Source organism: Mchenga conophoros, linkage group LG5 (assembly GCF_057382185.1).
Source record: "Mchenga conophoros isolate Kocher_MC1m ecotype Shallow Benthic linkage group LG5, M_conophoros_male_GT1.1, whole genome shotgun sequence".
Lineage (NCBI taxonomy): Eukaryota > Metazoa > Chordata > Actinopteri > Cichliformes > Cichlidae > Mchenga > Mchenga conophoros.
The window spans coordinates 36,494,840-36,507,792 of record NC_140530.1 but is presented as its reverse complement, the minus strand read 5'-3'; the positions used below and the strand labels follow the sequence as shown (position 1 = coordinate 36,507,792).

The following is a 12,953-nucleotide window of genomic DNA, read 5'->3' as shown; positions in this document are numbered from 1 at the left end:
TGTAACATGGACGGGTGGATTTATCTGCCATTATCTTCATGCTGCTTGTGTGTTGTCTTGTCTTCTTCTCAGGGCCCCATGGGACCTAGAGGACCACCTGGGCCAACTGGATCACCTGTAAGTACCTCCTGTACTCCCAAAAACAGCACAAAACAGGGCACACCTGTAGACAGGATCCTGTGGTTGGTCACAGACAGGGTACACATGGCAAAATCTCATAATTGTAATGTGATGTGTAATGTGCATACGCTACATTGTCTGCTCCTTTAATGTATTTAATAACAATATTGACCTTAAAATGGCCACTACTCGTGCAAACCTCAGGAATAAGTGCATACAACAGGCTTTAAGTAATAACTGTTTATACTGAGCCCTGCTTCAACCACGAGCGTCTGCTCCGGCTCTCCTCTGGAGGAAGATGGCAAGTAAAGAATACTTTCATCTCCCTGAAGGCTCCGGGGCTTTTTCCTGTGCCACGACCCAGACATACCATAGAACACCTGACAATTTACCTTACACCCCCCACCACACGCAAATGCCCTGCCTTGTTCTACCCCTGCCTGTAACCCAGCTCCACCTGCAGCCCTTACTCAAAGAATCCAGAAGCTGCTGAGTTGAAGGCAGTGCCACCTGACTTGCCTCAACTTGATCATTTTATCGCCCAAAGCCCCCATTTGCAGAAATGCAATTCCACCTTAAACAACTTTGGTCTGCTTTTAGATAGGACTTCCTTTTCTAAAGTTATGGTATATTTTTGAATCTTAGAAGCTTTTAATTTAGAAAAACAGACACACGGATGCCATAAGGGCTCAAATGTGGATTATCTTCTATCGTATACACGTCATTACAACGAAGGATACTTGTATTTCAAATATTGCAGTTGGCATATGTGCAAGTATTCTATATGAGCGTAAAATTCAGCCTGATTTCAAACTTCTCTGTATCCCAGCAAGTTTCTCCACCCTTGGCTCTGTGTGATGACAATAAAAGAGGATATAGGCTCCAGCTCCCTGTGATAGGCAGTTAAAAATGGCCACTTCAGGCTCATAGCTCCAACTGTGAGTACTGAAATGTCATTGCTGTTCTTTTGTGTCCAAGGGGCAATTCATCAGAAGAAATCTGGCTTAAAGGGATGGTGGACTTGAAAGGAGAGGGACTCAAATGGCCTGTTTTAGACAGAAGGTGGCCTATCTCCTTGACCAAACCAAAGCTTGACAATGGCACAAAGCCTGCAGAGTCCAAGAAAGAAATTATGCAGCTAGGAACTGGCATAATAGATTCTCTTTAATCAATACCTCTTTGAAGATGTAGTTAGATTAGCAGACATTTATTAATATCTTCTTTGTCAGTGTATAAAAAATGTTTCACAGTTTGACTCTCTCTTCTTTTCACATCCCAGGGTCCACAAGGTTTCCAAGGTAATCCTGGAGAAGCTGGAGAGCCTGGACATTCAGTAAGTATCCCACCCTCCTGAGGTTTTGCATGTCCCCTCTAAACCCCTAAGCCTCTGCTCTTATTTCTTTTTTTCTTTTTGTTTTTTTAATTTCTCATGGCTGCTTGACTTGAGCTGCTTTCTTGTGACTGATTATTTTTAAGGGGGTATTTCAACCATAAAAAAGCTTGAAATTTTTAAAAAATAATCATTTTGGTACAACATGTATGAAAATGGGCACAAGAACAACCCAAGAATAAAAAAAATAAAACCCAGAGAGGTCCAATTGTCCAGAATAAGTGTGTTTAAACACTTTTTTTTATTTTAGGTAGTTTGGCTGTGGCTTACTGTACATACCTGTGATGCATTTCACAGTCTGTTAGTTTTGCCAACTGTGGCAATATGGAAATTATGAAATATATAGACCTTGAGATATTGACATTAATATCTGTCTCCACCTTCCTGCACACATATTTTGAATAAAAAGGTCAAATCTGATTCTTCCATTATCCTTGCAATCATTCCTTTCCTCACATATTTATTTTTACAATTCATTATCTCCATAAACTCATCTTGGAGAGGAGACTGCATCTCTTCCAATCAGTTTTTATTTTCTATTCCTACATTTGCTTCTCTAAGTTTTTTAATTTTTTCTCCTCATTCCCCCAAAGTTCACTGAAACCACACCACCAACCCCTTCCTGTACCCAGCACTATTCTCTCAGCAGGTAGACAATGCAAGGTCTCCCCACTGCTGTGTTAATCTGCTCATGTGGAGTCTAGATATGCAGACAGAACGTCTCGGAGATGCCTTTCCCTTTTAAAAATGTGCCAGTGCATCGTTAGGAGTGATTAAAATCAAACTTCCTCCCAGAAACTAACTTGACAGTTGTAGAGGGGTGAAAATGTTGGCCAAGTGTAAAGTCCAGTCATGGAAAATCACAGATCAAAGAGGAGGCCAGTACATCGATAGATTAATAATCAGCACTTCTGTTCTATGTCCTTCACCAAAGCTGTACTTTTTGTGCAGCTGCTTAGTCATGAGACAACAACCCAGGGAGGAGAGAAAGAAAGCCTGTAAAGACCTACAAAACCCTTCTTACTGAGACACAGAATACTTTTATTTATAATTATTAATATTATTACGTAACTTATACAATCAGCAAAAGCAATTCCCATTTCAGATTAACACAGTATGGTGTCCTTTCTAAATTAAGGCGTTCATTATCTTTTTTTGCATAAGTAAACAATATTGGCGGCTTGCATCAGTGAGTGTAGCACTTAAACTGTGAAAACAGAGCTGATTGTCAGGAAACAGACACCAGCTATGAATACCAGTTCCTATGAATTAAAACGTAAAGTGTGTAATGTTGCCCTCTGTTGATTCTCACAGTTTCTCACCTGTGCTCATTTTTTCTGTTTCCAACAGGGACCCATGGGACCCCGTGGCCCCCCTGGACCTTCTGGAAAACCTGGAGATGATGTAAGTGTGACCATTGCAACTAAAATGAAATGCCTCACCTCTTCGCCAGGTTGGCAAAGGTGAGGTGGCTGTAGCTCAGGTGGTAGAGCAGGTCAGCTACTAACCGGAAGGTTGGCGGTTCAATCTCCACCAGACTGCATGCCAAATATCCTTGGGCAAGATACTCACCCCATGTTGCTCTCCGACGCATTCATCGGAGTGTGAATGTTAGACAGTAAGCACTAAACAGTTTAGAAAAAGGGCTCGGGTGAATGAATTAGTTGTATAAAGTGCTTGAGTGCTCAGAGTAGAAAAGTGCACTCATGTGATTTCAGCAGCAGGACTTCCCAGTCTGAGTCCTGATGCATTCTCCACATAAACAGATGAATGTTGTCTGTGATGCTGTTTTATATGAGCAAATCCTTGTTTTGTATAGAAGTTTGGACTCAGTTAGTTTTTTGCAGTGTTACTAGCTCCTTTAGCTGTAACAGCTCTGCAGCTGACTGAAGTGTTCAGCAAATCCTTCTCAAAGTAGAGGCTCAAAGTATGCTGTGAATTCAATCTTCAGAAGAATCTTCAAACAGCATTTGGACCACAGACATAAAAAAAAAAGTAATTCCTCCTTTTAGCCACATGATGGCAGCAAATGTGACATTACACGCTGTGTCCACTAGGGTGCTCTTTAGTCTATTCAACTACATACAAGTAGACAAAAAATACACAGACGTTTTTTATATGTAAGGAAGAATTGCACAAAATAACAACTTCAAATGCAGGTTTACTTTGGTTTTCACTTCACTGTCTCTGTCTTTGTTTTCTGTTTTAGGGTGAAGCTGGCAAACCTGGAAAATCAGGTGAGCGTGGACCTTCGGGACCTCAGGTGAGTTACTCCAGTCAGCTGGTGCTGATTCCAGTTAGATGATGAACTATTAATGCATTTAAATGCAAACTTATTTAAATCTGTAAATTAAGAAAGAATTTTAATATTTCTCGTTCTCTTTGTTTGCTAAACTGGACTCTTTGTATTTGTGGAGAAAGTAATTTCCTTTATACTCTTAGCTTCATGTTGATTCCCTCTGTTTATGTTGGTCTACATCTTTTCCTTTCATGCCACAGGGAGCTCGTGGATTCCCGGGAACTCCTGGTCTGCCTGGCATCAAGGGGCACAGAGTGAGTGTGTTTGTTGTCCTAGAAATTCCAGCATAAACAGGCGGGTGTTTATATGTCATGTAACCTGACGTCTCTGTCTTTTAGGGTTATCCAGGGCGTGACGGTGCAAAGGGAGAGACTGGAGCTGTTGGTGCTAAGGTGAGATGTAGTGATTTTTCTGACAGACCCACAGCTTGACACTTGTTTAATCCCCCAAGTTGCTGAACCATAATAACAGTTAAATCCTCTGTTCAGGGTGAATCTGGTTCTCCTGGAGAGAGCGGCGCTCCAGGACCAATGGTATGAGTTGTGGGCATTACACACACACACACACACACACACACAGGTTTTTATATCTTCGTGAGGACATTTAATTGACATAATGCTTTCCCTAGCCATTTACCCTAACCATCAAAAATGAATGCCTAACCCTAACCCTCAGACTAAAATTAACCATAACCTGTTGGTCCCCACAAGTATAGTAACATTCCAATTTTTGGTCCCCACAAAGATGTCTAAACAGGTATACACACACACATTTGGTAAATGATGGTAATGGTGAGAACTTCTCCTCTTCTTTTCCCTCACAGGGACCTCGTGGTTTGCCTGGTGAGAGAGGACGTCCTGGAGCCAGTGGAGCTGCTGTAGGTGCCATGTTTCTCTCTAAACTGTGGTGTTGGAAACAAAACTTAATATAATTTATAACAGATGGTTGGATTGTCACCCCTTCTCTTTGTTTAGCAGTAAAGAAGTAAATTTAGAGCATTTATCAGGTGCTTCTTTTAGGCAGTTATGGCGATAATTGCATTAACCTTTAAACACTGTGTCGCGTTATTTGTTGATTATAAGAAATCATTTATCCAGCTGTGTTTTTTCCTGACTTGTCCTCATAATGCACTGTTCACTTTATTCAGGGAGCTCGTGGAAATGATGGCCTGACCGGTCCTGCTGGTCCACCTGTAAGTGTCCTCTTAGATGTCATGTAGTTTCCTTTTATTTTGTCCACATTTGCATTGAGATCTGGTAGGAAATACTGTACATGAAGTCAGAGCTGTGTTTCTCTACATGCACATCTCCACATTATGATAGTATCTGATCTTTCACACCTGGATGTGTCAGTGATTAATAGCCAAACTGACAGGCTATTTTCTCTCTGTAGGGCCCCGTTGGACCTTCCGGAGCTCCAGGCTTCCCTGGCTCGCCCGGTGCAAAAGTAAGTCACATGTTTATCTAAATGAAGCTCTCAGCACCTCTTCATATTCACCTTTGTGCTGGTTATTCTCTTTTGCACTGTTTGCCTTCTTTCTTTCTGTCAGAACACTGCCAGAAAAACTTGAATCACTTATTTAGGATTTTTCTGCACGAAAATAAAGTTAAAGTGAATATAGTTTTAGGAAGATTTTCTTTATATGAGGAAAAAAGTTATTATCTCAGAAAATGTCAGTACCCAGCTCAGGGAGGATTTTGTGGGGACAAGATGAAATGCTTCAGTGAAATTGGAGATGCCTGTGCTGCACTGAAAAGTGCTTTAAACCTCCATCTGTGTGGAAAATTGGGGAGGAGGGGGGTGTTTAAAGTGTTATTTTCCCTCTCTCACTCCCCTTACTGTCTTTTTTCTTCTTTTGTGTCTCTGGTTTGAATCTGATTTATTTCTCCTCCATGGCAAACAGGCTCAGATCTGTGCTCAAGGGGCCTGTGCTGGTGGTTTGCTTTCTTCTTCAAGCCCCTTGATTGTTTAAGAAATCTCATAGGAATTGCAAATGGAGCGTCTCTTTAGAAAATTCAGGAGTGTTTCCTTGAAATAGCGAAGGCAAGCTAGGCTCAAAACGAGGGAAGGGGTGTGTTTGGAAATTTCATCATGTTATATTCAAAAACACGCACAGTATAGTTTTGTGTTTATCTGCAGAAAAGTCTGAATGGCTTTATGTATGTTTATGTTTCATGCCTTCGATGCCTTCAGGAACCTAAACTTCTTAAATGTGTTGATGAGATGTTGCCTCATTTAAGTCCTTTCAGTCCTGGCACAAAAAAAGCTAATAAGACAGAAGCAACATACACATATGAACCTTGACTGCAAAAACTAAAGAAACTATCGTTGTGAAATAAACAAATGTGAGATGGACAGTTTTTCTTCAGCTCCTGCTGCAGATGAATTCTATTATCCAACAGCGACTGAGTTACTGGCTCTAACATACTGAGATTTTTTCCCCCACTAAAGGAAAATTTAAAAACTACAAATTTGGCAGAGGTCTCATTTTGTCTTCATCTTTAGAGACAGTAAATTATTGGCATTTACAAAAGGCTGTAACATCAATGTTTTTGCACATACCTTTGACCTATGTGAGGTTATAGTTACTACTGCATGTGAAAAGCCTGCAACGCAGCAAGAATGACAAACACATTTCATGCATCAGCATGAAGTTGCACACTGCCACTGTGGTAAAATCTCTGGCTTTCGTCCGCAGGAGGTGGGAGCTCAGAATATTGAGTTAGGCTTTTTAATACTGAAGCACAAAACCTTGAAAAATCTTCTCCTCCTACATCTAATCCTTACTCCTCGATTTTATTTAAATGCTGTTGCTCCAAATCACAACAACTGTCACCTCGAGGCCTTTTATGCTGTTGGATAAAGAGTCCTCCTAGCCAGATATTAAAAGCTTCCAAAAGCAATAAACAATATGAATATTAGAGATATATTAAACATAGAAAAAAAACAGACATACCAAGGGAAGTAAGATGGCAACAGGAGAAAAGTTAAGATGAGAAGAAAGCCTTCTGGCAGAACGCTCTGAAGGCAAACTGCTCCCACGACCCACAAACTGTATATAAAAGATGGCATTAGCCACCAAGACTTCGCACAGGTTCTGTCTTTAGGGCTCAAGCTCAGCGTTTTAACTGTCACCATGTAGGTGTATAACAATTACACTTTGGCTCCAACCAAGTTGATGCCCTGCTGTTTTATCTATTTTGCTATAAATGGAACCACAATTTGCTAAATAAACACAGTGCTGTTTTCAGTAAGAGTTGGAATAAACATTTGAGCCCTTAAACTCTTCAGGAAAATGATTACTGAGAGGATACAGCAGGAGAAGTGATCCTCTGGGCTGTTTTAAAATAAATGTCCACACAATCAGACTTGTTGTTTCTGTAACTAGAGATGTCGCCCCCTGCTGGTGATGAGAAAGATCAGGTTTAAGCACTTCTACATTGCAATGGGCACTACTTCTACTTCCTGTTTTTTAAATAAAGTTTGCAATAAGAAAGAGCCACGTCTGCAGCATCATTTTGCATCTACTTTTATCCTAAATCAATACCATTTTTTTATAATTACAAGCACTAGTATTTATATTTCACTACCAAGAAACCTATAAATCCCATAATGCATATTAAAAGGGCGATCGTGGCTCAAGAGTTGGCAGTTTGTCTTGTAATCAGAAGGTTGCCGGTTCGAGGGTCTCAAAAGGTGCTGTAAAAATGCAATCCATTATTATTATTATTATTATTATTATTATTATTATTATTATTAAAAGACATATGACGTTATTACATAAATCAATTAAATTAAACTATTTTTTTAATCACTCTTCTTTTCAATTCTATTTACATTTGTTTATTAAAAGCCCATCTGGAAGTCTTTTTCAGTTACTCTGTGTACTCTGCTTACACATTACTCATCTGTCCTCTGTGTTGTGGATCAGGGAGAAGCCGGACCTACTGGTGCTCGTGGACCTGAGGGTGCTCAGGGACCTCGTGGAGAGTCTGGTACTCCTGGATCTTCTGGACCCTCTGGCGCTTCTGTAAGTGATGCTAGATCTCTTTATCTAAATCTGTCAGTTCATACCACTTTCTTTTTTTTGTGAAAAGTGCAGCTCAGTTTCTTTATTACATGTTTTTCTCAGAAACTTGTCAGACTCTCTTTAGTGAGCAGAGAGAACTGTGCTGTGGAAAAGCAGCTTTTTGCTGTAGTTTAACATTGTTTGGACAGACTGTTGGTAGACCCACCCACACCATCCTGTCAGATGAGCCCCTGAACCCTTCCATCAACATCACCTGACATTTTAAATTAATAGGATTTGATTAAAGGCTATTTTTTTTTTGCAGGGTAATCCCGGTACTGATGGCATCCCTGGAGCGAAAGGATCTGCTGTAAGTTTAGCATTTTTACCTTTTCTGTATTTCAAAGTGCAACCTTCTCACTTAACGTTTTCATATTTAGACATGCAGGTAATTTTTTTCTTGCAACTTCAGAGTTACTTTACTGCATCTAATAATATTTGCATCCTATACAGAACATTTACAGTGATCTCTTATTGAATCTGACCGATTAAGCAGTGAATGATGTTGAGCTTTCTATTCCAGCTTTAAAAGCTGAGATGAAATACTTCTGATTCAGTGATCAGTCAGCTGACTGACTTCAGACCTCTCTCTGTCTCTTTTTTATAGGGTGCTCCTGGCATCGCTGGTGCTCCTGGTTTCCCTGGACCTCGTGGGCCTCCCGGGCCTCAGGGAGCCACTGGACCTCTTGGTCCAAAGGGAACATCTGTATGTACTGAGTGAATCATTCATAACAGACAGGATGCCCCCTTCATTGGAGTTATATTACTTTTAATCTATTTATATATCTGAATGTATTTGCAGTTTAATTGACCACTTGATGTTTGTTGTCCATTTCATATCCCAAATAATTAAAGCAGGTCTTAAAAGCATAATAACTCATGCATTGTTTCTCTCTCCGTCTCTCTGTTTAGGGAGACCCAGGTATCGCAGGGTTCAAGGGAGAGGCTGGACCCAAAGGAGAAATTGTGAGTTTTGTTTCCTTCGACTTGTGTCTGTATACCCTGATCGGTTCATCAGCAAAACAGAATTCATTGATACAGTACAAACACTTCAGACTATGTCATCTGACAGACCTAGTACACATTTCCACATAGTTTAGGAACGCAAACCTAACAAAACGTATTACTTTAATATGTAAAAGTACAACATATTTTTTTCCAGTTTTGTACTAACCTTGTCTGTTATTCATCAGGGACCACCTGGTCTTCAGGGACCAAATGGCCCACTAGGAGAAGAAGGCAAGAGAGGGCCCAGAGGTGAGCCTGGTTCTGCTGGACCACTGGGACCCCCTGGAGAGAGAGTAAGTGCACAGCATGCTTTCTTTTTCCAGTTCTTTAAAACATGCTGCTCGGGAACTCTTGGGAAAGTAATATTAAATATATCACAGAATATCACAGTGTCAGGGTTTTCCTACACCTAACTTACTGTTATTGCTTACTCTGTGATGGATGGGTGTGTATTCGTTGGGTAAAACTTTGCAGCCCATTTAAGGCCCACTGTGAGATTGGGATATTGCTGTTTAAATAAAGATTAAATCTAATTTTGTGTTTTCCATTTAGGGAGCTCCCGGTAACCGTGGTTTCCCTGGTCAAGATGGTCTGGCTGGTCCAAAGGTAAGCTTCATGATGGTTTCACTGACACTCCAGAGAAGAGTTTTTGTTTGTGAAAAGGAAGTGAAGCGCTCCAAACAGCCAAAATGAGCTGAGTAGAGCATGTTTTAGGCATCTGGTCAGTAGTTGCAGGTGTAAAACTGTATGTGTGAATAAATGTGTGTGAATACATTCAGTTATATGTGATACACAGACATTTAATTTAAACTTTTCCAAAAGACATAAAAAAGATGTTTGTGTCATGACGTTATTATTATTATTATTATTATTATTATTATTATTATTATTATTTTAGTGTAGGTAGTGTAGAGAATTTTGACATGCAGCATGGAGGGAGTAATATTTACTTCACTGAGCGATAAAAGCATTTCCAGTCTGATGGTGATGATATAAGCTTGTTAATAATTGGCGAACTTACGCTTCAGAAGACCAATTAAGCAAAAATAGTTCAGCATACTTTGAAATAATAGTACTTCAAACGTAGACTAGAAGCCATCAGAAAACCTTGAAAACTGTGTAACTGAGATATTCATATCTATATTTTACTTTCTTGGTTGTGAAAGCTGAAACTGCTGAAACTGTTGTAAAAGTTCTAAAGAACAGGATTATTTCTCAGTTTAGCTGTTTGTTTTTCATGAATGTATAAATCCTTTAACATTCCAAAATATATTTTTGTCAGAAAAGATAAATAATCTGCACATATTTGACTACACTGTAAAAGGTAAAACACGATGTATATGAAAAAAGCAGCTGACCTGATTTCCACAAAGCATTTTATTGAGCGTAAACTGACTCTGGTCTCCGTGATGACTTCTCTGAGAAATCATTTTTCCCCTCATTAACTCATAACATTTTTTAAATCAAGTTAAATTGCACAAATCAGCTGGCAGATTTTAAAACGATGCGGTTAATGAGGCACGTCTTTGGGGTTCACTCTGAATTCACAAATTATTGAAGGTCATAATAAAAATGTTATTTTCCTTGAAGAGTAAAAAAAAAGTGCCATTTGTCAGCACACTTGTTTCCCTTTGACTTCATCCTGCACACTTTAGGAGGCAGCAGCGATGCACGCAGCCTCCCACAAGATGGCAGCATAGCTCACAAACCCATCACGCACACTGACCTACATGTCCCAAATCACCAAAGCCAACATCTCATTACAGTTTTTCTCAGTTGCTTTGGTGCGTTTCTCAGAACACCATTAACATTTGCACAGCAGTTAGTGCATTTCCCAAAACAATTAGTGCAAACTGCAAAACCTAGTGGATAGCCTGCAAAAGCACGTCACATGCACAGAATTGATTATCCACACCTCAAAAGCAAGTATCCATGTCAATGAAACTGTCAGTGCCATCAAAATGAAAAGTCTTGACACCATCTTTATGAACAAGATAGTCAAATGGCATTGTCATGTTTCCACTATGACAGTTTATAATTTCAGTGTTTCCCATTGCAAAAACAATTGGTGACACCTGAAAATGCTGACGACAGCACTATGGCCTACCTGTACAGCCATCTGAAATGTGCAGTAAAGTCACTGTAGATGTTATGGGAGTCTTGGGAGTAACTGAGACACTGAATACGTACGTTTCACATTTCCATTGTGTAGAAGTGTTTGTAATCCTACAGAATCGTGCAAAAGAAAAATATGCTACAGTCACTTGTGCACTGTAGAATACATGTAAACATAAAATCACCCATTTGGTAGAGCTGTGCACTAATGTGAACAATAAACAGCACATGTAACAGTACAGTAAATCATTCTGGCACATCCAGACGTTCCTGTCTGTCTGGCCACATATTTTCATCTACATCACAACAGATGTTATCCCTCGCAATGCAGCGAGGAAAGTATCTCCTGGAGTGGCAAATCCATCCTCTGCAGGACCCTGCTGTGATGTCATCACATGCTGCATCCATGGCTGCTAGCAGGGCCATTTGCTCATGTGGATTTCATTTTTCTTGAGTACTCTGTCAATTGTTGAAATTGAAACAGGTTCAATATTGCCAAATACCGTGTAATTCTCTATGACAGCGCTTTGTATTTCTCTCAGCTTTATTGCATTGTTTGCAATGACCATTGCACAAATGGCTTCTTCTTGCTGTGGGGTAAAAAGGGGCCCTCTTCCGCCTCCGCGAGGTTGTCTTACAATCCTATGTGGTGCAGAGTGAACTTTTTGTGAAATTGCAAATACAGTACAGTAACATGTGATGTGTCTGAGATGGCACAGTACAGTACAGTGTATTACTGTTTGCATACCTGTTTTCCCTATGGAATGTTTGAATGATTGAACTGACAGTAGTTCTTCCAATATTGGGTTGCACCCTTCGACCAGCCTCCTCCATGGTGAGGCCGTGATTGACAACATGGTCCACAATTGTAGCCCTTATTTCATTAGGAATCCGCCTATATCTGCCTCTTCTCCCTCTTCCCCTTCCCCTTCCTCCCCGCATCCTCACCCCTCTTCCACGGTGCTGACCTTCCATTTTGTGTCACAGAAGTGTAGAAATGGTACACACTAGCCCCTGCGCAGTTTATATATGCTTGCCAATTGGGGATTCACAGGATTCATCCATAATTGACAGTGAACAAGTTGTTTGTCATTGGTTACAACTAAACTTTCACACGCCTCCTCATGAGTGACAGCTGTAATTCACCCGAGATCAATTGTTCAATTTCGGAGACATTTCCAGGAAAAATGATACAGAAAGGTATAGGATTTGCTTGACAGATGGCCAATATTTGGCATGTGATAACTAGTTCAACAATTTTGTGTGTGATGACTCAAGCAATGGATGTATGACTATTAGTTTTATTGGGAATGACTATTCAGCATCCATAGGTATGATTACTTTTGACTGACATGACATAAGCAAATGGAAATGTCAGAAAGCAGCAGGGAAATGTATGGAAGCAACTGATTCATGTCCAAAATCATTTGCAGTTTGTTCAGAGAGAGGAGAAATTGCTACTATGATGTGCACAAATGACTGAGTGTTGTGGAGGTTGAACTAATAGTTATGAGTATTTCAATTCTGATCTGAGAAACGCACCAAAGCGACTGAGAAAAACTGTAAATATTATCTTTCCACGGACAGTTTCATTTATATCACAATTAATCTGTCTGAATTTAATCTTCTCATCTCCTGCAGGTCAATGAAATGTGTTCATCCTACTAAAAGAGAAACACATCTCCACTGAACTTTGAGATGTTTCCCGTCCTCTGTGTTTGACTTTACACTCTTCCTCATAATACAGGGAGCCCCCGGTGAGCGTGGACCCTCAGGAGCCAGCGGTCCCAAAGGTGCCAGCGGTGACCCCGGCCGCCCTGGAGAGCCCGGTCTGCCCGGTGCCAGAGTAAGTGCTTCCTCTACAGCGCGTTATTACGCATAGATGCTGGTGATCTGCAGAAATGTGCTTTAAATTTCCACAAATCTCAAAAGTGTTCAGAAGAACATGTTTA

General features: G+C 40.3%; 1 protein-coding gene across 2 annotated transcripts in view; it reads left to right on the top strand.

Moving 5' to 3' along the window:
- col2a1b (collagen, type II, alpha 1b) overlaps positions 1 to 12,953 on the top strand; it is a 47,381-nt gene that overhangs the window by 11,145 nt on the left and 23,283 nt on the right. For both annotated transcript variants that reach the window (XM_085275227.1, XM_085275225.1), the window contains 17 exons: positions 73 to 117; positions 1,400 to 1,453; positions 2,861 to 2,914; positions 3,720 to 3,773; positions 4,010 to 4,063; positions 4,148 to 4,201; positions 4,298 to 4,342; positions 4,633 to 4,686; positions 4,957 to 5,001; positions 5,202 to 5,255; positions 7,741 to 7,839; positions 8,144 to 8,188; positions 8,486 to 8,584; positions 8,791 to 8,844; positions 9,072 to 9,179; positions 9,439 to 9,492; positions 12,749 to 12,847. In XM_085275227.1, coding sequence (XP_085131353.1) covers positions 73 to 117; positions 1,400 to 1,453; positions 2,861 to 2,914; positions 3,720 to 3,773; positions 4,010 to 4,063; positions 4,148 to 4,201; positions 4,298 to 4,342; positions 4,633 to 4,686; positions 4,957 to 5,001; positions 5,202 to 5,255; positions 7,741 to 7,839; positions 8,144 to 8,188; positions 8,486 to 8,584; positions 8,791 to 8,844; positions 9,072 to 9,179; positions 9,439 to 9,492; positions 12,749 to 12,847 — 1,071 coding nt within the window. The remainder of the gene's footprint in view (positions 1 to 72; positions 118 to 1,399; positions 1,454 to 2,860; positions 2,915 to 3,719; positions 3,774 to 4,009; positions 4,064 to 4,147; positions 4,202 to 4,297; positions 4,343 to 4,632; positions 4,687 to 4,956; positions 5,002 to 5,201; positions 5,256 to 7,740; positions 7,840 to 8,143; positions 8,189 to 8,485; positions 8,585 to 8,790; positions 8,845 to 9,071; positions 9,180 to 9,438; positions 9,493 to 12,748; positions 12,848 to 12,953) is intronic.